The 25,439-nt window shown below is 40.4% G+C and overlaps 1 protein-coding gene across 1 annotated transcript; it reads right to left on the minus strand.

Annotated features, from left to right (window-relative positions):
• Positions 1–467: 467 nt before the first annotated feature.
• On the minus strand, positions 468–25,185 carry LOC147203544 (transmembrane protein 65-like). The gene is made up of 8 exons (XM_086112760.1): positions 24,908–25,185; positions 24,337–24,690; positions 13,651–13,695; positions 11,886–11,953; positions 8,770–8,824; positions 6,352–6,394; positions 4,009–4,114; positions 468–2,256 (listed from the first exon to the last, which is right to left on the minus strand). Exons 2-8 carry the CDS (start codon positions 24,644–24,646, stop codon positions 2,113–2,115), a joined length of 771 nt encoding a protein of 256 aa, XP_085968886.1. The 5' UTR covers positions 24,647–24,690; positions 24,908–25,185; the 3' UTR covers positions 468–2,112.
• Positions 25,186–25,439: the final 254 nt, after the last annotated feature.

A 25,439-nucleotide genomic window follows, 5' to 3' on the forward strand; every position in this document is an offset into this window, starting at 1 on the left:
ACAACAGACATACAACAACAAACTGCTTCAATGGCATTAAAATATCAGCATATGTTACATTGACAATGAATGAACTATTTGTATGTCCAAGTGATCTTCCAAAGTGATATGTTACAAACAAAAGGAATTTTTGTGACTAAACTCATCTCTTTTTTAATACAGCTCCTTCAACATTACTATCGGCGTCTCGGCAGCCTCACAGATCAGTTGTCTTTTCGTTTCATTGGTAATGGCGTAAGTGTAATTCCAGGTCTTGGCGTTAGCAAGCCATTCTCAAATGTGCAGTTTTGGAGAGAGTGTGCAATTGGCATGCTGACAGCAGGAAGGTCCACCACAGCTGCCGATTGTGAAATAAATATTCATTTCTCAACCGTCAGCCATCCCCAAAGGTGGTTCAGAGAATTTGGCAGTACATGCAAGCGGCCTCACACAAGTTATACACAGCTAGAAAGAGTGTACAGTCCAAGTCGACGTTTGAGAGAGTGTTTAATAAAAGCAGATCCAATGTAAAATATCACCTAGAAATCGTTTACACCCATGCTGGAATGAGCATGCGGCTTGGAACCACTTCTCAAGTTTCAAAACAAATTATTCAAGAAAAGAAATAATACAGTCCGGAACATGCATTTCCAAACCTCTCACAAAATAACAGTCATCCTGACAACTAACCAACAATAATAATAATAATAATAATAAAAATGAGCAAAGAGCAGTCATTTAATACTATCAAGTTATGTGTCTTCATTCATTTTTTATAGTGCTTCTTGCAGTCACTTTACAGTTCTCTAAAAATAAAACATCAAGTACAATATGATAAATAAAGTTAAATATGAGTAAAATGAATGGGGCAACTCCCATTTAATTATGTTAAGACATAAACTTAGTAATTTCCAACTCAATTTGTGTGCTTTGTGAAAATAATCATATCACATCAAGCTGTCATATTTCACAAGCCAAAATAGGTTTGATTTGCCACATTTTCTCTTGTTCTACCTTCATTCAGTTAAGTCTATGGAACAAAAAAAACAGAATTTCAGTGAAGAACTAATTGAATGCCTGTACTGTATGCAGAATCTCGAGAGTTTCGATCCTACTAAGAGGGAATGGAATAAAAACAAATAAATTTTAGGATTACAGATGCCATACTTGCTCTCCTTCAAAACAGGTACACCAGCTGATGAAAAGAGAAATGCTCAGATGTGACTGACAAGTTGGTATTTCTAAAATGTATTCAGCTAGGCGAGAGGGACGAACTGTCTGAAACTTTTCATATGATGTAGAGTAGCACTTCCACAATTCTAATTCAAAAGTGAACATTATGATCTTTTGTAAGGGAGTAATTTATCAAGAGTAATCTTGGATGTGATCACGAGAGGGTTGCAATAGTGTGGCTTGAAAAGTTGAGAATCTTAACCAGCAGAGTGCACTAGAGACACAAGAGTGGACTAATTCTCAAGCACTGTGAGGTCCTGTGAGAATGTAGCCATTTTCAGTTCATTGGTCCACAAAGATAAACATTTGGTGTCATAAATAATTTCTTTTTATGCCAGCGACCTATAATGATAGGCAGAACAATTAAATAGTCTTCCACTAGATGGCCGAAGTTACAATTTACCTGTTGCCAGTCACGCAACTGAATAGCTTTGTGTTCAGCTAAACAGGCCCGACCAAGTCAATTAAGATGAGACCGTCATTATTTTAGTACACCGTCGATAGTTTTTGTGGCATCTTTATTTTTTTTTCCAATTGGCAGAAGTGTGTCTTGGCTCATTAAAATTTTGAATAAATGCATACACATCTTATGATAGTTACCATTTAACATGAAAAAGCTTGTCACTGTTCTTTTCTCATTTGAGAGGTCTTTAAAATGATATTCAGAACCTGCTACATCATAAAACAGGATATGAAATTAAAGTCCGATGTTAGTCAAAACCGAGTCCATCTCCTTCAGCTCCCATAAACAAACTGATGATGATGATGATGGTGATGATGATATGCGGAGTAGACATCCCCGTGCTTCACTTTCGTAATGCTCTTGCATGAGATCTAAAGCCTTGGACTATTTGGGCATCTTTTTTGGTCCACGGGTCCAAAGTGCAAGTCCACTTCAGCTCACTTGCTGTCGTGCGCGGTCGCGGCCGTTTGCGTCTTGTCCTTGTTGGCGTCCTTGTCGGTGTCTTTCTTGTCGTCGTCGTTGAAGAAGAGGAGGGGGAACATGCCCAGGATGCAGCCGATGCCTACGCCGATGGCTTTGCCCTGCACGCAAATGTGAAAAGTGACTTTGAAATGAATTGAATGCAATCATCCTGTCGTATATCGTCATATCAAAGTCTGAAAAGGCAGATGTGAGATTTGTCTGCCGAATAGCAGGAATAACACACAGCACAACACTCATTTCCTGTCACACCGTTCTGAAAGGAAACAACACTAAAAACTCACCTGAACTGTTGCGGTCCGCCTTTTAGTGTTTGACAAATCAAACCGCCCGGAGCTCATTACAACATGTCGCATGGTGTTGAAAAATCTTTCAGGTGTAAGTTCCTTTGTAACATCGAGCGATAAAAAAAGGCCCAATTGATGATGTCTGATTCTTGTTTCAGGCAAAGGGTGAGAAATGAATGCCATCCATGGCTGCAGCTGCTTAAATAGCCCGTTGAAGCAACACAAAGCAATAATGTAGTTTCGCTTCAGTGATCTCTCACCAATCTGAAGTGCCATTTAATTTTAATCGCTGTGGTAAACATGAATTATTGTGTGTCGGGAAAAGGAAAAAATGTCAACCAACATATGCCGTGCAAATGTGGCAAATATTGGACAGGCGCTGCACATGTTCAACTGTGTTGGACCAGGCTGGTCCACCAATATCATGGACTACTCCAGTACGCACGCCAATGAGCCATCGGAAATGCCGTAACTCAAATATTTGGCGCTGTGTCATGCTGCCACCTGCCGAGAGGAGATGCCAAACGCTCGACAACATCCCCGTCCGGAGCCCCCAAGTGACATGGAAGAAAGAAAATTACAATTGCATTCCCTCACAATGTTTGCAAGGTAAGGCAACTTTTTATTTTTTATTTTTTTAATCAATTCGATGTCACTCAAGGGACTTTGTATGCCCTGTGCCAGTGTGGGAGAGAATACCGATTTGACGACTTATGTAGAAATCTTGTCATCTTGCTTCACAGCACACTTGTGTCATATCCAAATCATGTTGATTAGAATCTAATTGGGAACAGGACAGGCACGGCGGATGACTAGTGAGCACGTCCGCCTCACAGTGCAGAGATGCGAGTCTGGCTCTGGCCTTCCTGTGTGGAGTTTGCATGTTCATCCCGTGCCCCGTGCCTTCGTGGATTTTCCCTGGTTACTCTGATTTCCTCCCAAATCCCAAACACATGCATGCAAGGTTAACTGAACACTCTAAATTGTCCCTCGGTGTAAGTGTGAGGGTGAATGTTTGTTTGTCTATGGGTGTCTTGTGAATAGCTGGCAACCAGTTCAGGGTGGACCCTGCCTCATGCCCGAAGACAGCTGGCATAAGCTTCAGCACGCCCGCGTCCCTTGTGAGGATAAGCGGGCATGCTGGGTAACAGGGCATGACATTGAACCAAACTACTGGTACGCTGTCAGATGGTTACAACCCTTACATATGGACACAATGATAAATTAGAAAGGCACAAGACAAGTGCACGGCTGAATGTTTTGATGTTATTTTCTAATACAAATCAATTTAATTGAATCACTTTTAGGTGTGTAGCTACTATGGCTCTACTTGACCACCTGATGTCACCAGTGTGGTCTATTTTATAAGGCTTTGAATCTTTGACTCTGAACAAATCAATATGGCAAAGGCCTCAAAAGCTTCACAAAGCTTCATCAGCCCATCTCCACATTTAACCAATCCATTTTCTTTCAGAATGATTTTGAGGCAGATATTGTAAGAGATTTTTTTTTTCTTGCTCTAGTCTTGCGCCATTTGGCAGGGATCCGTCTCTTTTGATTACAGACCGAGTGGGAGCTGACTCTGGTCTGCCACATGTCGGCCTGCTTTGGACTCAGGTCAGGAATCTGCATCCCCAGTCGAGACGCCAAAGCCTCCACGTAACCTGCCAGCCTGAACAGTTCGTAAGAAAGACACAAAAGAATTAAAATTAAAATAGGATCCATGTTTGGTTGACTGAAGACTCCAAATTGTCCACAGGTGTGATGAGTTGTTTGTCTATGTGGCCTGCAAATGAACAGGAACTGTCACAAAATGATGCGTATTATATTTGGTCATTTGCAACCAATAAAGCATAAAGAGCACTTTGCCATCCCCCGAACCATCAACATCTTGACAGTTTTATTCTTTGGGGTGGAGGGAGTCGAGGAGGCCATAAATCTTTGATGTGCCATAAATCAATTCTTTTCAATTTTATTTATTTTTTTTAAAACAGGATCATATATCATTGCACTTGCATTCCACAATTTTGTGTGCCAAAGAACATTTACGTGAGATGTTTGCTTACAATGGTAATTGTAATCAGACAGGTGCAGCAGCTGGAGAGAAATAAAACAAATTTATTTTACCACTCAGCTGACTTTATTTGTGTTGTAGTCTTGATCTGCACAGCAACGTTAACCTTAACAACTTAATATGGACGGTTGGTTGTCAGGAGATCCTCACAGATCCATACTTGGTACACTGTACTTTGTGGACTTGTGTGCCTACATTCGCCGTAAAGGAGAAGTCAAGTAAAAAGCTTTCTTGACAATAATATATTCTATGTGGCCCCACTAGTCTAAACACGGCATTCTGATTAATAATGCATTTGTGGAATTTGAATTAAGTCGAAAATTCACCCGTTTTTGTTCACCTTGGGGTCGTTTTGCCTTGGATTGCCACTAGCTGTTGACTGAAAATAGCATCACTGTGCCTAAAGGCTCATCTTAAGAACATCACCTGACCCAATCCCAGAAAATAGGTGAGCCATAACAATTGTTACCTGAGCCCTTCAGCACTGCAATGTAATTTTCAGTCGGTGGCACTTGGAAAAATGGCTGCCCTTTAAGATGGATAAAAATGGGTGGATTTTTTTTCAACAGATGTGGTGTGAATAGGCTTCAAATAAGAGCGCTAACAGGAAGTGCTGTGTGACAATAAAGTTGTATCCCATCCAATCCAATCCAAATCTGCCTTACCAGCGTTTGGTAAGTGTACCTTGTTAAGTGTAAAACATCTTATCGCATGTTATGTATACTTGCCAATTGGTCCCTTTTCGTCCTTTTACTCATTTGATCTTTTTTCTGTTCTCAGATCGTGATCTTGTATGCACATTCAAATTGTAAATGTGACTTTTGATCAAATGCAATATGAATATCGGTGGTGAGAATTGTAAGGCATGTTATGTTGACACACTAACAAAGTGTCAAATTGTGTATCTTCATTAAAAAGTGAACTAAAGTGGGCCAATCTGAAAATGAGTCCCACACCTGCTTGACAGTCACCAACATGAAGTGACACTAAATTAACCTATTCTTGTAATCCGATAACACGATAAGATGCCCACTAAATGCTGTCCCTGAAAGGGCTAATACTGTAGTCAAAAAGTGTCCGAAAAACGACCCTTAATGATTCATCTGTGATCTTGTGAAGGATTTTAAAATTGAATTGCTACTGAATCATTCATCACTAAAGGGATTGCGGAGGGGATGTGGAACCACTTGGACACTTTTGAGAACATTTTCAGTTCCAAAAATATTGTGACTCAAACCGGGCCGTCTTTCGCTGACATGCAGTTCTGGTGTGACAAATGTATTCGTAACGATTTCAGTGACATATTTAACAGCCCCTCAACCCCTTAGTGTCACCCAAAAGTTGAGTCAGCGGGGTTGGAGATGACAAATATCATATTTTGAGAAGGTAGGGTGAAGACAATATTTTGCAAGAAGACTTTAAACAGAAACTAATCATCAATCCTTTTTCGACACTGCTTATCCTGCTGGGGGTCAGCGGGGAGCTGGAGCCTATCCAAGTAGACTTTGACTAACAAATTCACTAAAATGAAAGTGTTCACATTGAATCACTTCATGATGATGGATGGCCCCTAAGACAAATATAGTCTCAATGGGGTTATAAGTTTCTTACGTACTGTATAATTAAACATATTTCCACGCCGAGTGAAAAACTTCACATCCTTCACAAAGTGCACTGCAAAAGTTGTAATAACATGCATTTTTGCCTCAAATCGGACATCATGAGTCACAAAATCTCAGTTCAAGTCACTTTGTGTGCATCTTGAGTGTGTCTGCGGGCGAGCGTCTGCATTGATACGTGTGTGTGTGCGCTTATGAGTGTGAACTGTTTCCTACCCGAGTCCTGCCAAATCTGACACCAAGTTGCCAAGAGCAGCAGCTGAGGAAGAAACAGACGAGAGGGTCAAAATATTAGACACACACTCTGGCTCATGCACTGCAGTTCGAGAGCAATGTAAACTACAATTACAAAAATAAGCACATTAATACCTTCATAACTAAACATCATCTATAAAAAGGCAGGCATTTACAGTGAGTGGATCCTCTGGTTTGCATCTTCGGCTCTTGCACTTTAAAGTCCAACAGTCTTTTCCAGACGACAACATTGTTGTTAAACAACATCCAGGATTATTCATCTCTCTTTTTTTTTTTGGCATTTGGGATGATACACCTGAACATGTGGCCAAAATGAGCCACCGAGGATTTGAGCTAAGTGAAGTCAATGTGTGCCAGCACATCCTGAAAGCCACTCCGTAAAAGCGGAGTTCAATGAGCAGATCTATTGCACGGGGTGGAACGCTTCTCCCTGCCTGCAGTTCACAGCTACAACATGAAAACATTGACTCTTCGGTCCGCCTCCACATGTTGGTGCAGTCACACACTGACAAAAATAGTCATTTTGTAGTTGTGGTGGAGAAGCTTGTATATGAGTGAGGAGAAGGGAGGGTTATGAGACTATACCTATACAGTATAGCATTTCTTATTAGTCAGCAGACCATTCAGATTTCACATCCTGTATTTTTAGTTAATGATTAATTACAGCTTAATGATGACAAGCATTTCCCCCCATATCGCAAAGGCGTCTCCAAGTTCGCACCTCACAGCCCTGTACTCTACCATGCCAACTTGATATCATCCACCCGTGGAGGTCTGTTTGTGGTTACTTATGAACCTAATTTGCTCATCTTGACCTCCCAGCTGACAGGACAAATCACAAACGTGTCTTTTTTCACAATACAATCCGTGTGCATCTCGCGTGCCACGTTTAAAGGAGATGAGTGGAACCACTTTGATTGGCGGCGAATCAAATCAATTGTGTTCTCACCCACATCGCCGCAAAAATACCCATTTTTGCACCTGGTTACAAAAATACCAATACTTGTTCTAACCGTCCTCCGCGCAGATTTAAACAGCTCGCCGTGCTAACTTGCGCTGGGCACACAAATAGAGCTCTATGTCTTGAACTGCAATCAAGAATATTGCCCAGCAAATATAAAACCAGTGAATAAATGAGCCATGAAAATAAATTGTATCAGAGCTTGCCATTGGTCATATTGTGCTCTCCATCATAATGTCCTCTGAAGCAGTACAAATGTGGCTTTTCAAAAGCAATCAAAAAGGCAGTTTTTTTCACCAGCCAATAAATATTCAAAAGCATAGATTACTTTGCCATGGTGCACCCTTCATCTGCGACGTGGCATGGAGTCATTTACACTAATTTGCATCCCAGAAATGGAGTGATGGGTGGACTTGCCCGCCGTCTTGACACAGGTGCTAAATCACCGTGGGAGTGGCCATGACACAGGCATCGGTTTGGAACTTGAATGTCACCAGTGTGGCCGTAATGGCATCTCACGAGTTGAAAATGTCAGGCCGAGAAAGGAAAAGAAGCTGCTTATGCCTTTTAGCGAAGGGTGCCTGTGGGCTTCAGGCAGGAAATAAACTGCAGCAAACCTGGGAGTCAAAGCTCGACTATCAAAGATAAAAGGCAGCAAGAAGTGTCGAAGAGTCTGCAGCTCTTATCAAAATGACATCTAAAAACCGTCTCTTTACAGCTCTGACCGCGAATCTTTTTAAACTGAACACATAAGAAACGATTCTTGAAATAGTTTACAGTCACATACCTTTTGAACCAAATTAAAATAATGTGTCATCGGATTATTTTTGTCATTTTGTCATTCATGCTCCCTGTAACCTGATAACATGATCAGCTGTCCACTGTAGTAACCACTATCCCTCAAAGGGTTGATATTATTTCTTAGAGTTTTTATTTTTGTTCTTTCCTGCAGCTTGCGCTACATTAGATGCACACAAATGTTTTATTATTTTTATATTTAAAAGTTGGGACCTGGACAGGAAACTTGAGGGCTGGTTCAAGTCAATACCACAAGCCTACTGGATCCAATTTTACAAGCAGGAAAAAGCAAGAGGGTTCTCTCTGACATAGAGCAATAACCTTGAATTGAAGGCAGTGGGAACTGAAGTAACTCTTCATGATGGTGACTGGGCTAAAGAGGACCAAGTACTCATCTGACCGGGACCGACTCATCATCTTATGTAAGATATTACAGGATTTGAAATAAATCGAAATCTATATCTGAAAATGATATCTACTGGGGACATCTGCTCTAAAGACACACAAATGAAATGTTGTAAACTAAAGCAGTCTCATCTTAATTTGTCATGGAGGAGTCACAGTGACATGTTTTTCTTGTCTTAAATAAATTATGCATGGCGATGCAATGATGCTCTTACCTGCCATAGTAGAAATGCCAAGGATCACGCCGATGGACAACTCAATTTGTGTGCCCTGGAGGATAACAAACACAATGAGTATGATAATCCAGGCAAGTCTGTGATACATGTATTACTTTTGTACAAATGTAGTCTTGTATACAGTGTGGCTTCTTTGAATTCTTTTTTTTTTTTTTAACCCTTGTTCTTTTCACGTTATTCACAATGAAGTAATATCAAGAGGTGGTGGTTGCTTATATCAGGGGTCAGGCGTTGGTCTGAGTTAAATTATTACAATTTGTGTTGAGAACTATTGTACTTGATCAGTACGTTAATAAAATCTGGATTGATGGTGAACCTTTTGGCAAGAAATGTGAGGAGTAAGAGCACGGTGGCCCCTAACCTGAAATTTAAGGGTGCACACAGCCGCACACTATAAGTTGCCAAGTACTAAATATTCGTTCCACTAAATTTCACTGCATTATTCATAAATGGGCTGAAGTGTGGAGCCGAAGTTTGTCAGATAGAAAAACGATTCAAGAATATTAATTTTTTTTTAAAAACGCAACTCAGAACTCAGAACTGGTCACACAGCACCGGTTGGATGAAAAATTTAGTGCCATTGTCTCAAATTTTAGGAACAGAAAAATACAACCATTTAGGGCAGTCTGGAGCCCTGCACAAATTGATCCAAGTTTTACATCTTCAATTTAAAAAATGCTGACAAAAAGCCTAAATAAAGGGTGTTGTGACTTTGCAAAACTAATAAAATATAACAGGTCATGAATCATGTCATCATAGCTTAAGGAGGTGCTATAATTGTTAGCTATGTACATGACAGCACATCTGACTAGAGGTATTATGTTGCATGAAAATTAGGTTCGATTTGCCATCTTTTGTTTGGTTGGCCTTGAGTAAGCGTAATGAGGGATGATGAGAGGAGCCTGTGAGATGTGATGCAGAATGTTAGGAGATAGAGAAAGGCGCCAAGATCAGACAGACTGCAAAATAATGATTGAGTAGAAAGTGACACAGTTCCATCTGGACTGTTGTCTTTCTGTCGAATTACTTTATATTTATTTGTGTGTATTATTTGTGCCATACTTGTTTTTTTTTTCACTTTGGGATGATGGATTGAATGGAGCTCCTTGAGACGTTCAAAGGATGGGATATTTTTCATCAGCTTCCTCTGCTTTAAACCTCTCCACAAGTTGATCTCTGACCTGTCTGGTGAGTTCCGTTATTCTTCATGATGCTGTCTAACAAACCAGGGAGGCCTTCACAGAACAGGTATATTAGGGCTGCCATAAACAATTGTTTTACTAGCTGACTAATTGCCATCAGTAGTCATAATGAGTCGACAAATTGGATCATATGTAAATCGCAGCATCCTGTACCAGCAAGCAGCTGCATCCATCAACTTACAGGTTGTATTCTTTTGTGTCACTTGTGTTTTTTGCGCCTTTAATGGGCAGCATTTTTCACAGCCCCGTTTTATTTAGCGGAGATGTCGGCGCTGTTGGACAGTCTGCGCTGACGCGCTTGGATGGATGGCTTGTTGAGCCAAGGATGAGAAGAGAGGAGCATCGGCGCGGAGCGCGGATGCGTATTTGGAATTAAGAGTCGCCGCTTGGAATTGAAACGGATCTCCATGGGACAGGAGAATTGAGCCAATCTCTTTTTTTCGTCAATGGACGTTACAGCTTCTTCTGGGTCTGTATAAATTAATGATAGACAATTAAGATGATAGGGCATTCAACTTTTGATTCAAATTTCCAGCTTTTACCAGCATTTCTGACATGTTTATAAATGATGGTGCAACTTAAATGGAAGGCGATAACATGGCCTTCAAATTTTTAGCTGTCAATGTTCAGTGCTTTTTTAAAATGGAACCAATAACTAGGCAGAGTTGCACTAACACTATGAAACAATAAATACAAAAATAAATATTTCCTCCTGAGTACCAAGCCTTTTTATAATGTAGAGGGCAATGAAATCCAATGGGTACAATTATGAAAATGCACTCAAATAAACACTTAATTTTGTCTTGAGTTAACCTTTATCCAAAAATGTTTTTGTTCTCCTTCGCTAGTAAACAAAATTTAAACGTAGTAAATGAATCGACAAAATCAAAATGTGATATGGTATGCACCTGAAAAAAAAGATCATTCAAGAGTAGGAGGAACATATATTTTTAGCACTATAAATTTGGATATTGGAACTGTTCTGGATATTGGAACAGATTAGGGGTGACACGGTGTTAACTGGTTAGCACGTCTGCCTCACAGTGCAGAGGTGCAGGGTTCAATTCTGGCCCCGGCCTTCCTGTGTGGAGTATGCATGTTCTACCCGTCCGTGCCTGTGTGGGTTTTCTCCAGGTATTCAATACTTCATGAATATTATTTATTTATTTCCCCCCCCCCACATGGTAGCGTAAAAGGGTCTGAAAATAACTGGGGCTGAATTAGCTATTCAGTTACAGGAATAGTATCCAACTGCGTGTAATTTACTCTCAGTATCAATTACGGCTGCCAAGATGATGATCAAAATCGTTGACAATTACAATACAATTTGGTGCTTTGTTTTTCTCTCGAAACTACCTGGGCTCTCGCTTCTCCCGTTGGCTATGCCTTGTTTGTGATGCAAGTGCGCAGTTGTGATAAAATCCTGGCCATCCGTAATGTAAACAGAAGCATTGTGGGTAATGCAGTGGCATGGCTAACCTGAGCAACAGGCTCCGAAACTTCAGGCACATTTCACCAAACATACTTAAATCAGTGGCAGGAGGAAAATGCACAAGTCAACTCAACGGTATGTAGCATTTAACATCACATTAACGAAACGTATTTAATTTCAGTATGTGTTGTCAGGCGCTGTCGAATGTGTAGTTTCTTAATTGGTTTGCAATTTGGGCATCTGTGTATGCGGGGTGAGTCATGTGTTCATTGAAAGCTAAGATATTGCATATCTGTCATTTGAAATCTACATGGAAATATATAAAACAAGAACAAGTGGACGTAGGCATTACCATTAATTGGAATTGTGCCTCGGACGAAAAGTGAAACCCCGGCACGAGAACGATTTACTCAATTTCAACGGTTTCATCAGGCTTAGCAACTACTCTATTTGAAACTTACCGCAACAATCATGATACAGTTGTCCAGAAATCCAAATCCGACAAAAGGGAGTGCATTGTGCAGAAGAACTGAAAAATAACAACCACAACCATCATGTCAACGGAACTATATTGAAACATTTTGTTGGAAAGAAGAGCTTGACCTCATGAGTTAATTTCAATACATTAACACCATTGCATAATACAAGAATCAGGGTTAACTTATGGTTCAATCATTGCAAAAAAACAACAACAACAAAAAAGACAGGCAACAATTCATGTAGTGGATCTCATTTAACTGTGCAAGGACAATTAATAAAATGTGTGTTTAGCGTACCGTATATAAAGTAGGCGTGAGGGTTGAGCATTTCATTTGCTTGAGAAACTATTTCTAGTGGTAACCTATTTTGGTTCAGATGTAGAGGCGGCCTTCCATTAATGGCCTCTTCAAAAGTAATTATCAAAATGGCAAGAGCAAGGCAACAATCATCACATTAGAGAAAGGCTTTTGTGGGTGAGTGAGTGCAATTTTCGAGTTCCAGAGATTGCTGGATGAGCTGATGACTGTGTTAATTGTTAGTGTTTATTTGAAAACTTCAGATGAAGCGTGAAACACTACATTTCACCACCACATAAGAAATATTAAGCTTTACACTTCATCGGACTGAATTCAATTCAAGGTTGTTATAGTGAAAAAATGTTTTTTAAAAAACTTGAAAAAAAAAGATAACTCACTGAAACAACATTTTGTGTTTACAATACTCATAAAAAACGTATAAATTTAGCAAAAAGGCCCCTTGGCAATTAATCCAATAAATTATCTTTTTAAAATTTCTTTCAAATGTGTTCACTGTGGCTTGGCCGTTTTTACAATAGCCGTACGGTATGGCCAGAAAGGACACAGAGGTTCCAAAGGTAGTTTGGAAATAGGTTGCTTTCATGTGAAGTCACTTCCACTTTGTATTTGATCACACTCACCACCAGCTAGTAAACAATGTTGGAATGTCCGCCGAAAAATTAGCCTTAGATAGCGTGTATGGGTCAATTCCTCCCAACAGAGTCACTTTCTGCCAGTATTGTGGGTCGTAGATCAGCTGGCAAGTCATCAAAATACTTTGAGAATGCCAGACTAAAACAAGTTGATGGACGCCGTGAACAGATGTGCCTGCGTGCGTGCAACGCGTGTGTAACCTTCCAAAATGGCGGTGGTAGAGAAAAACCATCTCCCAGAATGCCTTCAGGATGCTTGCAAGCAAGCTATCGTAATTCACTTAATGTGTGTTGCCTTGAAGCGACGTCATCAAGATGTGTTTGATATTGCTCCTCTTTTCACTCAAATCAGCCTGTCATGCCACATGAAGTGTACTTTACTTATAATAAAACACAAGCATGTGTCCCTTTATCCTATCTACGGTATCTATGAATGTTGCAAATTAAAGTAAGGTTTTTTTTTTTTGTCTCGCACTCAAAAAATGGGATGTATAAAATGACTAAAACCTAATACTAAAACTAACACTAAAACTAAGAACTACAAAAATGTACATAAAATGGTGCATTTTGGAAAATTATAATAACAACTAACAAACAACAAAAATAAAACTGACTAATTTTGAAAAATGTCAAAACAAAATGAAAACCCCAAAACTATCATCACTGAATTACAAATGTGCATTGCAGGAGATGAAAAGAACTATTGCTAGCATTGTTCATCTAAGTAAACTCATGTAAAATACACACATGCCGTGAACAGAAAACAAATATTTTCAGAAAAAATGTGTACTTCTTACCATATTTTAACTGTGCTGAAGTAGGTGGATCAATGTCAAGCTGCCCTGTTGACAAAAAGATGATAAAGTACGATCACGATCAAGAGTGAAACATCTGTGGGAGACCTTTGAGAAGAAATCAAACATAAGAATAAGAATAATAAGAATAAGAATAAGAATAAGAAAACCTTTATTCGTCTCACAATGGAGAAATCCCCAATTTACAGCAGCAATCGCATGAAAGGAAGAAAGTAGGACAAAAATTATAGGAGCTGCTGCAAAGGCAGCCACTCTCGCGGCGCCATGAAAGTAATATGGAAAATATGAAAAGACCACATGAAGTGCTGTGATAAAAGTGAATCGGGCGGAATCTCTCCCTCGGCGACTCCTTCACAGAGAAAGATGAGTGTCTGAACTCATGCATCGCATTGATTGCAGCTGGTGGGAGCCTGTACATGAGAAAGACGCAAGCCTTATTTAAGTATCACTTCAGTCGTGCTGTCGCCGTTTTATTGTAACGTGGCAGTCTTTGATTTCTTTTTACTTATTTTATTTTGTAGTTAACACACAGCTATAAGATGGCATCTGTATTCCTACCCGAGTATCCACCAGAGGCTTGATTCCTCATCATCTCATTTCTTTTTTTGTCCATTATATCTCTGGACTACTTTTACATAGTGCTACCTATTGTTCGGACTGAGCGCTACATGACTAGCCATGCCTTGTGTTACAGGTTACATTTAAAAGGTATAGTTTGCAGTATTAAAAAAAAAGAAAGAAAAAAATCACTTGTCATCTATTAAAATTGTATGACATGGGAGTGAAATGTTAAAATTATGTTTTGGAAAAAAAGATCCCTCTATGGTGCTAAATGATGCTTTTAACTGTAGAGAGAAAGACTGTGACCTAGTAACCTGCCTATTATTTTCTCGAGCGCACACACATAGTCAGGCATGCTCACTTTCGGCGACATTGGCAGACTTGCCCCATCTAGTTCACGCGTTTATCTCAACTCACCGGAAAAGCCACAGTCGAATCTAACGGAACTTGTAAACCTACAGGTATGTTATTTGGTAAGTAAGCTATTTTATTAACCGTTGAGATTGTTGTTGTTGTTGTTGTTGTTGTGGTTCCACGTTAGTGCATGTCACTGCCAAGGGGTTAAGTGGCCCTAAATATGATAATTTGCACACTGGACTCTACAAAAGTCTCTTAGTCGCATACGCTGTGAGCACAGACACACAAAAGGTACCGTTGATGTTTTCTCATTCCGGAGATAGAAGCAAAATTCCAAATTTGTTGGAGTATTCAAATAACTTGATGGCTTGACATCACCAAATTAAGACTGCTCAATGTTTGTTCAAGCCTTTAACTGCCGTCACTGAATTAATGTTCTAGCTGTAAATATTTTGCCTTGCCCTTCTTACTACTTTACATCACTAGATGGCAATCTCTTGACAAAGCACTTTCACCCGTTGGCGACAGGGTGATAGCATGCCAGTGGCAAACAGTGCATTATCTGCAAATGAGAAATTGACAAAAAGGAAAATGAAACAGTACCGTGCCGTATGCTGACAACCGAAAACAAGATCAACCTAAAAGGTTTTCTCTCCCCTCGCTGCCCTAATCTCTGAAAATGCTGCTTCTTCTGGTCTTTTCGTTGCCATTGCTGGATGGATGTGGCAGTTTGGACAACACTCGTCAACCACTCAACACACAGCAGCAATTTGCTGCAATGCAAAAACAACGTAACTGTCGTGCTTCGTTGCTGTGCTGTACAGAACAGACAGAAGCAGACAACGCCAGTTGCTTCAAAGGCTGAGGGCAATAAAATGGTTTCCTTTTTCAGGTTCTGTGAAATTAGATTTGTTTCACTCAGGTCTGAGGAAATTGGAATCCAATTTCCACATGCTGACGTCGATTTATTCTGTCACACGTCTCGGCGCACGGAGTGGAACACACAATTTAGAGTGTTGTTTTAAACTGTGACTTTACAGTTTTAATCAAGTCGCATTCACGTCATGAGAGTCTTGTCAAATACTGCTGTATATCAGTCGCTTTTCTGCTCCAGCGTCTAGTTTCATATCCTGCATTCTCCATTCCTTTTAGGACGCTGTGTCACGTGACGAGTTCCTTCTACTGTTACAGAAGAATAGATGGGAGATTTCATAACAGCACAGATTGTCTTTGTCATTGACTTACATTCCACACACCAAAGGCACACATTAGTCAGACTGGTGACGCCACTTGGGATTTCATTTTTAACTGCAGTAGCAAATCCATACCAAAGAATAAGGCAGTGTGAAATCACTTAACAAGAAGTAAAAGCACTTGAAGGGTTTTCGGTTCCAAATTAACGGGAACCTCACATCACAATTTATTGGCTGACATGGCTCACAAAAGGCCTCCGGTGTAAAGCATTGATTGTGTGGCATCTAAAATGTCACAGTGCTTTCCTACTCTGCTCAGCAGAAAGGAATTGCGGGGAAAGCCTTTAATGGACTGTGATGAGCAGCTATGCACGAGCAAGGACTCCGCAGCAGCCATGTACTATTTCCCTAATTGTGTATCCGCATCCTGCAGCAATGCAGGAGATAACTGCTAGCTGATTAGAGTCGTGTTGATAGATAAGACTTTAAATACACATTTGTTAACAGAGCTGTCAGCTCCAACAACACCCCTGAAGCAGCACTTTCACATCCTTTAACATTTTTACAAGAAGTGGTGCAGCGCCCACACGCACACATGGGACTACATCTAAACACACTAGTCTAACCAGTGTAAGTACTATATCTGCTCATGTCTGACTCAATTTTGCTTTTCTCTTATTTGGTGGGTATATTTGACATAGTGCCCTCTGGAAGCCAGAGAGACGGCATTTACCATAGAGGTGAGCCGGGGGAAAAAAATTTATATCGCAGGCTCAATTGAGCTACCATGATTATGTCGTAGATCTGCGTTTGTCTTGTGTACCTCAAAACCTTTTTTGTCATAGTCATTACTAATACTGTACTTGTTAACGATTCTCCAAAAGTCGACTGCAACGCAACTGATTGGTGAATGAAAATCATTCCGATTTGTTCCCTTAGTTTGAACATTCTTCCATATTGTCTTCCTTTTCACTCAAATTAAACATAAAAATTGGATAAATAATATGAATCAATATTGAGACCCACACTAGCAGTTTTACTCGTATTTTTTTTCTTCAGTCATATGACCATTAATTGGCCACTTGCGTTGATACGCTGTTATATTTTTAGCACAGCTGTACCACAGGTTATTGATTCTGGGAAATAAATTATTTAATGTTTCCACGTACCCCCTGCAATGTGCTCACATATCCTGAGGGCAGTCCTCAAATAAGGTGGCGGTGTAATGCCTTTGGCAGGGGATCGTTGCATGTTACACCAGGGAACAGGCTTAATAAAGTGTAATTATACATCCACTACAGTAGGTGGTAGTGGTGCTCTCACTGTCTGAAAAATAATGGTAGTGCTGATATTAGTGCTCACATCATGATGTGAGATCAAATTCTCCTCATACCAAGGCATTCAAATTATTTCGTATCTGACCATAGATTGTCACCATAAATTGAAATTATGCAAACATTTATTACAGGGACACCAAGACTTTTTTTTTTTTGTCATGAACATTAAGTGTGAGTAATATGACCATAATTTGTATTTCATTATGACTGAAGTTGTGTAGGGACATTTTGAAAAAAAAAATCTGAAATGCAAGCTCAATAGTAGCCTCTGCATGAGAAGCGAAGAAAAACAAATCCAGAGGCGTTGTTCTTTTCAGACTTTGAACCGGCATTTGATTGCTTGTGCGTGTGTGTGTGTGAGAGAGAGAGAGAGAGAGAGAGCGAGGGATTTGAAAACCTAGTTTCTCGAGGAATGAGTTTTCATTAAGTGACATTGAGATTCAGCACAAAATATGAGCAGATGCTGTATTTCCCATTTGTGAGCTCATATGCTTCTGTGTGTGTGTGTGTGTGTGTGTGTGTGTGTGTGTACATACCACCTCTACTGGTGGGCATTTCTCAATGTGTGGACAATTATATCCGGCCCGCACAAAAAAACAAAAAACAAAGCAAGGATGAGCTCCTTACACTCATTAGACTGCATCCGTGTGCATGCGCATGTGTGCGTGTGTGTACAAGATCAATAGAGAAGAGTACAGGGAGAGAGACGTTCATCAAGCTAACAGCACTGCAGTATTTTTTGTGTGATTTATGAGACAGAAGACAAGAAATGGTCCACAAAGAATGTGAGCCAGAGAGACAGGGACAGCGGTGAGGAAAGAGGGAGCACAAGAAGAAGAATAAATGAACCCCACCAAATTCAAGGGTGCAAGTGGCTGGCTGCTATGCACATGAAAGATGTCAGCAAATATTTCACAGAATAATGGAAAACCTCAAGCAGAAGTAAGGCGAGTGGAGTAGCATTCTCCTGGCAGGATGTGGGAAACAAGCGGTTTTAATTGGGCTGTCTAAAATAACTCAAAAGACATACTACAGTGACTTCCCTCGGAGCAGAAAGAGAAGCCACTACAGTTCCTCTGAGACGATGGTCATGATGAAGCCATGCACACATTTGATCTCACACTGCATCCATTTAAGTGTCGATATACACCATCTGCTCAGAACCGTATTTCCCTGCACAATGCCTTGCACTCACATTGAAGCAGCTTAAAGCAACGCAATCTGAAAATAGTTCAGGGTTATTCCAGACACGGAATTGCAGTCGGGCCTGCTTCATCTTTCAAAAAGACCATTAATTTACCCTCATTTCAATTTCTATTTCATTTAAGATTGTTACGCCAAAAGAGACAAAGGCCTTTCCACCTGGACCAATTTGCCTCGGTTATGTTTTTTCTTCTTCTTTTTTTTCTAGTAGACTCCAAGCAAACACGAAGGCATCAAACTAGACCACTCGTACCTTTCATCTATCTGTTTTCTATATCTCTAATCACCGCTAAGATCACGCAATGAGTTGCAGCATATCCCTGCTGATTTTGGACGAGAGGCGGGGTACACCCTGGACTAGTCGCCAGCGAAACCACTCATGCGCATTTATAGTCATTTCGGATGGGACCAACAGTGGAGCACTTATGGATAATGAGTTGTTATATTCACATCCGCCCAAGCAAATGACACTCAACAAAGCTAAGAGCTGCAAAAAAAAAAAAAAAAAAAAAAAAATCAACTAAATATAACATTATATTTGTACTCTTTAATCAAAGATTCATTCAAACTTCAATGTTATCCTATTGGAGTGGCATGGAAGGTGTCTTTTAAAGGCACAAGACATGTCACACGTGACGTCATGATGGCGACGCACGCTTATTTCAACCATTGTTACTGTCAGCATTAATGACCGATTGTGGTCTGGACTTGCTGGCACATTCGTCATAGATCACCGTAAGGGCGAAAAGAGAGAGAGGGGGGGGTTCTTTATACTTTGCGCGCTTCAAATTCTTGCAAGGACTCCAGCAAATGAGTTTCTGATTCTGCCATGTCAAGGATTGTGCACACGATTTTGAAATGAATGACAAGAGGCGCTTTGATTGGTTGCGAAGCAAGTCAGTACAACTGCGCCAAGCTGCGTGCATCTGCAATCGACCCCAAACTTAGTGTAGCCAACCCCTTCGCACAGCTAGACTGCATTACATGCCAGATTTACACTGAGCATGAATAGAGAACCCCTTGACGTAACTCATCTGTTCTGATGTATTTGTCTCAATGTTTCCCTGTGTACGAGAGGGTGTTTTCAAAGTGGTTTGGGTCACACGAGGTTGCCATTTGACCAGTGCGCTGTCTACATTTTGATTCATTTGTACGACATACAAATCAGCCTCTGAATAATAATGTGTAGTGGAGCTGTAGTTAATTTTAAAAAGCATCAAAGGTGCCTGGGGGGGCAAATAGTGAGAGAATAATCGACCCTACATCCATAACGTAAGAGCAATGGTTAGTGCAAGGCTAAATGATTAGAAAGACAAAAATATAAACATGTTGCTGATTGGTCACTCAAAATGAATCATAACTGTCTACATGACAGAAGACAAAAAGCATTATGACTTTCGGGATAATCATATTACTTGAGTGTCTGTGTTGCCCATGTAATTCGATTTATAGAGTGGTCCGTCTGTTCCAATTTTTTAATAAAGGCAAGTCATATGTGGCCATTAGCATTTTAAATCCAGCTAGTTGGAGGACATGCACGCTAATCAATTACGTTTGTTCCCAAACGTGGCCTCGATCCTACACTGGGTAGAGTTAATTTCAATTTGCCTAACGCGCATTCAATTTCAGCTAAATCGGTGTTAACTGTTGTTGCATGTGGGACGAGAAGAAAGTAATCGTGTTTGGGCCTGTCTTGCATGAAATAACATCAAAATCATTCGGCAAGAATCATTCTTGTTTCATGTCAGCATAAGAATGAATTCCAATAAGAAAACAATAAGTGAGCAGCTACACTCTAGGATCTTACGATCATAGAAGCAAACCGAAAAATAAACGCCGATTCGTCTGGATTCAAGATAAATGAATAAAAACGTGACGTACAAGCACAAAAAATGAAAAGCTGAGCTGCTTACTCAAAATGTATATTTTAAGTTGTAAATTCAACGACTCGATTGCATGGTCAGTCATGTCTCTTTGAAGAGTAAGTAGTTTTATTTAGTTTGACTTGATATAGCTTTAGATTGTCTTTCAGTTCTTGAGTCTCTATAGTGCCATGAATATGGTTACAGGTTACAGTTACAGGTTAAAGAGGCTGAAAGTGTGTTCTAGGAACGAATTATGGCAATTGGTTTAAAAACAGCTCCTATGAAAAATATGTTTTGAAATTAGAACAGCATGAAAGTCAAACAGTGACTCGGAACAGATTGTGTTCCACTTTGGAGGTCCTAACAACAATCAGTATCAAGAACTGGCCGACATTGCATACAAAGATCAATAAAACAAAGCATGAGATTGATTACCACACTTTATCCAACCAGATCCATCTATTTTAAGGATTGTAATTTATAAGTGGCCGATCATTATACTATACTGCATGTCTCCCAACGCAACAGTGTTTCAGGAAACAAAGGGAGTCAGAATGGAAACTTTTTCGAACAATGTTGCCAGTTTATGTGCTGATGTAGGGTTCTTTTGTTTTTGTTTTTGTTTTCAGCCTGCTGTTTTGTAAATGTCATCAAAATAACAATTTAAAATTTTCAGCAGTGGCTTGTGTACAAATGATAGATAAGAGTAATGCCCTGCCCATTGCATGCACACACACACCCTCTCTCACTCTCACACACACACACACAAACACACAATCACACACGCACGCACGCACACAAGGTGACAACGCTGTTTCAGCTCTTCTTCAACCTGCCTAGGCACCTGGTAACAGAATCTCTGGGGTTTTAAATACCGGTAGATGAAGGTGAAGATGAGGATGTCAGCAGACTTGAATCTGGCCAGGGCTAGTCATAGAACAAAAAACAAAGCTGATCTTTGCATTAAAGGTACCTCAATAGGTGAAGTTATTGATGTTATTGTAATTTGAAAATGATAGATAGGAGTAATGTTACAAGTAATGTGATGTAATAATATATTTTGCATTTAGGGCGGAATTGTCCCCCTGGTTTCCAGTAGTTGAAGAAATGTAAGATAAGATAAGAAAACCTTTATTAGTCTCGCAATGGAGAAATTCCCAATTCACAGCAGCAAAGTTATGAAAGGAAGAAGTAGAACAACAAAATATAGGAGCTGCTGGAAAGGCAGCCACTCACGCGACGCCATTTTGAAGTCAAAATAACAAAAATAACACAACACAACACATAAATGTGATAGTTTTCATGTGAAATTACAGCTTTAAAGACAGTTTAACGACACCGTGACTAAATTAAACTGTAGGTAGAGTACTGGAGTCACTTCCTTTATTTCTTTGACTCAACGTGTTTCATTTTATTTATTGTTACAAATCAGATGGAGATACTAAATTGCAACAATTTTCTGGTGACTATTGAGAGCAACACAATAGTTGCTGTCATTTTTTTTTTTTTTTAACATTTCATCGGGTGAGTGGGGGTGGGGATACTTTTCCTCCAGGAACCGGGGAGGAATTTGCACATTAAAGAGTTTATTTTTACTTTGACGCAAAATTGTTGAGCTCATGGGAGTTATAAATTGGGGTCAATATTTATGCAGTAAAAGGAGGCTTGTTTGTTATTATTACGTGCCAAGGACGTTTTTACCGCGGTTCATTTAAGAGGAGGATTCTACAAAGTCTTCACAAAATGTTCATATGTTGCATTTGTTCTCAGTACTGTACACTTTAAGCATCTTAAGTGTCATAATACAAGCGGCGCTTGAATTGAACCAAATGAGGATTGTTTTGGCCTCACTGGATATTAGAGCTTGTTTGACATTTATACTTCTTGACTCCCTGTTTTAAAGCCGATGACTGAAGTTTGTCGCTGAGTGTGCAGTGCCAGAATTGAAGCACAAAGCCATCCAAGAAAATGACAAAAGTCTTTCAAGGCTCTTTGCTCTCAAAGCAAGCAAAACAACCATGTGAGGATTCCCAACGCTGAGCGTATATGGCACAGCTCTCCTTACCTGACTCATTGATCTATTATAATGATCAATTAATGTTCTCTCTTGGCCCAGACCAAGATTTGAAGCATTAGCATTTTGTGCACCAGAAAATACATAGTTACGCATTTCCACTAGTAATGAGAAAATAACAACAAGGAATGCTTCACATATTCAAATAATATGTAATGGCAACCATTGTCACCAAAATGGATAATGATAATAATTGTAATAAAAGTACTAATATAAGAAGAAGGAACACAATGTACATAAGCTTCCTTTGGTCATGATGTAATGAGACTCGCCAAACATGCCCTGACAATGGCTGCCCTTATTTATATACTTGGAAGACAGTTAAGATCAGCAACTTTAGAAAATGTGCAGTGAAAAAAAGTTTGATGGTGGCAACAGCTTAACCCGGAACTTAATGTCGGTATTTCTATTTTTGATGATAAAAATTGCTTCCAGATCTAAACACATTAGAGGTTGAGTTCAGGGGTTCCACAGTAGATTAGATTCTCTGAAGACAACTTTGGCTTCCTCACATATCAATGACAGAATTTGAACCAGATGACCAAATGTCCCATCGGGACAATCAAATGACGATTGATGATGATTTTAGAGGTCGAAAGTTAAAGATGATCAATTGATCCCAGTCAATGGCTGACATTTTTGGTACCCGTTGTTTGCAAATGAGATCTGCAAATGTAATAATAACAATAGTGAGAGTCTGCAAATACAATAATGTTAGGTATTAATGCTGAATTACATACAGCTCTTGTATCAGATGACCAGTCGATTGTGTTGGTGTACCTAATGAAGTGTCTGGGGAGTTCATTGTAGCAGAATGCTACCTGGAAATGAAGCTTGTGACTGCATGAATTAGTCAATCAGTACAGCTACAGTACATGCATGAGATAAAATAACAAACAACTACTGCAATAAATCGATTCAAACCAGGCTTTTAAAATGCCTGCCAGTCACCTTAATTTGTTGGAACAAACTCAAGAGTGTCAGATTGAAGATCAAATTCTTCTAGCATAAATAAACTCCCAACGATCAAACATCAGTGATGGAAATAAATTCATGCCACATGAGGAGATCAAGGAAAAATTTGGCATTTATTTCTTTCAACTGTGTTTTCTTGCTTCTCCGGGACATTCCAGATGGTTGTATTAGCTATGTTAGTACAAAGGCTCTGATTGATTTTCCATATTCTCTCATCTTGTCTCTGCAAGGCAATTCAACGCACTGGTAGAATGACTAATGCACAGTATTAAACGACTGTTTTAGTAGTAACGTTTTTTCCACTTCTACTGCCACTTTTGGCCTACAAGTATACATCCATCCATCCATTTTCCGATCCGCTTATCCTCACAAGGGTCGCGTGGGGTGCTATAGCCTATCACAGCTGTCTTTGGGCAGTAGGCGTGGGACACCCTGAACTGGTTGCCAGCCAATCGCAGGGCACACAGAGACAAACAACCATCCACGCTCACACTCACACCTTGGGGACAATTTAGAGTGCTCCATTAACCTACCTTGCATGTTTTTGAAATGTGGGAGGAAACTGGAAAATCCAGAGAAAACCCATCAAAACACAGGGAGAACATGCAAACTCCACACAGAAAGGCCAGAGCCGAAGTCTAACCCATGACCTCTGCACTGTGAGGCGGACGCGCTAACCAGTATTCCACCATGCTGCCTACAAGTACACAATTAAACCTTTTCCGTGAAATACGCTGTCAAACTGGTAACACTACTAGGTGCACTAACGGGCATGTGTCACGCACTAGTAGCCTTTTGGTTCCAATATGTTACTCGCGAGACTAAACTGTGCAACAGTTGACATACTAGAACTACCAGTGAAGCACCAAATGTTAACAAATAGAATTTTATTCTCACTGGTAGCACGCTGTACTCAGCTTGTCTCACGGTAACATATAGTTGTCCAACGAGTATGTTTGTGTTTACTTGTGAGGACAGAGAGCGTACTACTACATGGACCTAATTACTGTACATGCTTCCACAGTTTTGCCATTTACAGCTGCATTGTCCAGAAAAGGGTGATTTACACTCCAAAAGACATAGTGTCGTAGGAAATCACCCACCTTGAGCTATGGCAATGGACTCGAACCTGTGCAGTTCCCGCAGCAAGCAAGTGCGCTCAGAAGGATGGAGGCTATAAATAAACTCCTTGGCCCCGCGGGGAGAATTGAGGGGCTCTACCGGCTCTTTCAGCGGGTGTGTGCCGAGGTGACGCCGCAGAACCAGCGCGGACACCGGAAGCAGTGGGGCCGGCTCACCCGGGAGAGACACCGAAGGTTCCGCTTGGTGGTTCAAGAGTCCGGCTTCGAACGGCCCCCTACCGGCTCTCAGGGAGAGGACGGGCCGCAGGACACCCCGCAGGCGGGGCAGCATCTCGGGGGAGAAGACGACCGTGGCAGTGGGTATGACTCGGGAAACTGTCGGGTCATGGAACAAGCCCCGTTAGTAGGCTACTACATGTACAACTCTCAGTTCAGAAGCGGTCACATGAAAAGCACAAATCGGGTCATTTGATGGCTGAAAGCAGGCGTGGCTGTAACAATAACGCATTCGTGTGTTCTACAGGCCTACCGGGACTGACAAGGCTCAATAATGAGGCGATAATGGTTCAAATCATAGTGCAACTTGTCTCACCTCAGTCAGTCGAGCCTCGGCTGTCCCGTCCAACTCGCTCCGGAATACAACGGAAAAAAACAGCAGCAACTATCTCGACGCATATGTCTCTTCTTTCCACTCGCCGCGCGGTAACTGGAGACGGGAGCGAGAAAAAAAACTTAAATGCAAACAATTTTTTAATTGAAATATGCGCGCCAATGACTATGTTAGCAGGCGTCAAGCCAGTTGTTGTAACCTTCGGTTGACAGGACGCTATGAGGCGGATGGGAGAGGACTGGAGCGGCTGGACACATCCACACAAATGACCAATGAAAGAGCAGCTTTCTTCCGCGCGTAGCCGTGACGTCAAGAAATGTAGGCACGTTCAGGAAGACTTCGGATTTACTACACCGGAGTGTTTGGGGGAGTCGAAATCGACATTAACTTTGAAGAATACTAGATAATCATATATCAAACTCATATAAAAGATCATCTGATAAAATTCAAAGATATATTGTTAATTTGTAAACGCGCAGGAATCACCAACTCCGCTCTGTTGGAATGTGAGAAT

The sequence above is a fragment of the Hippocampus guttulatus genome, chromosome 6 (genome assembly GCF_054856545.1).
Source record: "Hippocampus guttulatus isolate MCC_2025c chromosome 6, RoL_Hgut_1.0, whole genome shotgun sequence".
NCBI lineage: Eukaryota > Metazoa > Chordata > Actinopteri > Syngnathiformes > Syngnathidae > Hippocampus > Hippocampus guttulatus.

Bases quoted from the DNA above. Each gene is read 5' to 3' on its own strand.
- LOC147203544 (XM_086112760.1), bottom strand. From the start codon at position 24,646: ATGCTGCCCCGCCTGCGGGGTGTCCTGCGGCCCGTCCTCTCCCTGAGA. The intron at 11,954-13,650 runs GTAAGAAGTACA...GTTATTTTTCAG, and splicing joins TTCAGCACAGTTAAAATATG to TTCTTCTGCACAATGCACTC. The intron at 4,115-6,351 runs GTAGGAAACAGT...CGAACTGTTCAG, and splicing joins TCAGATTTGGCAGGACTCGG to GCTGGCAGGTTACGTGGAGG.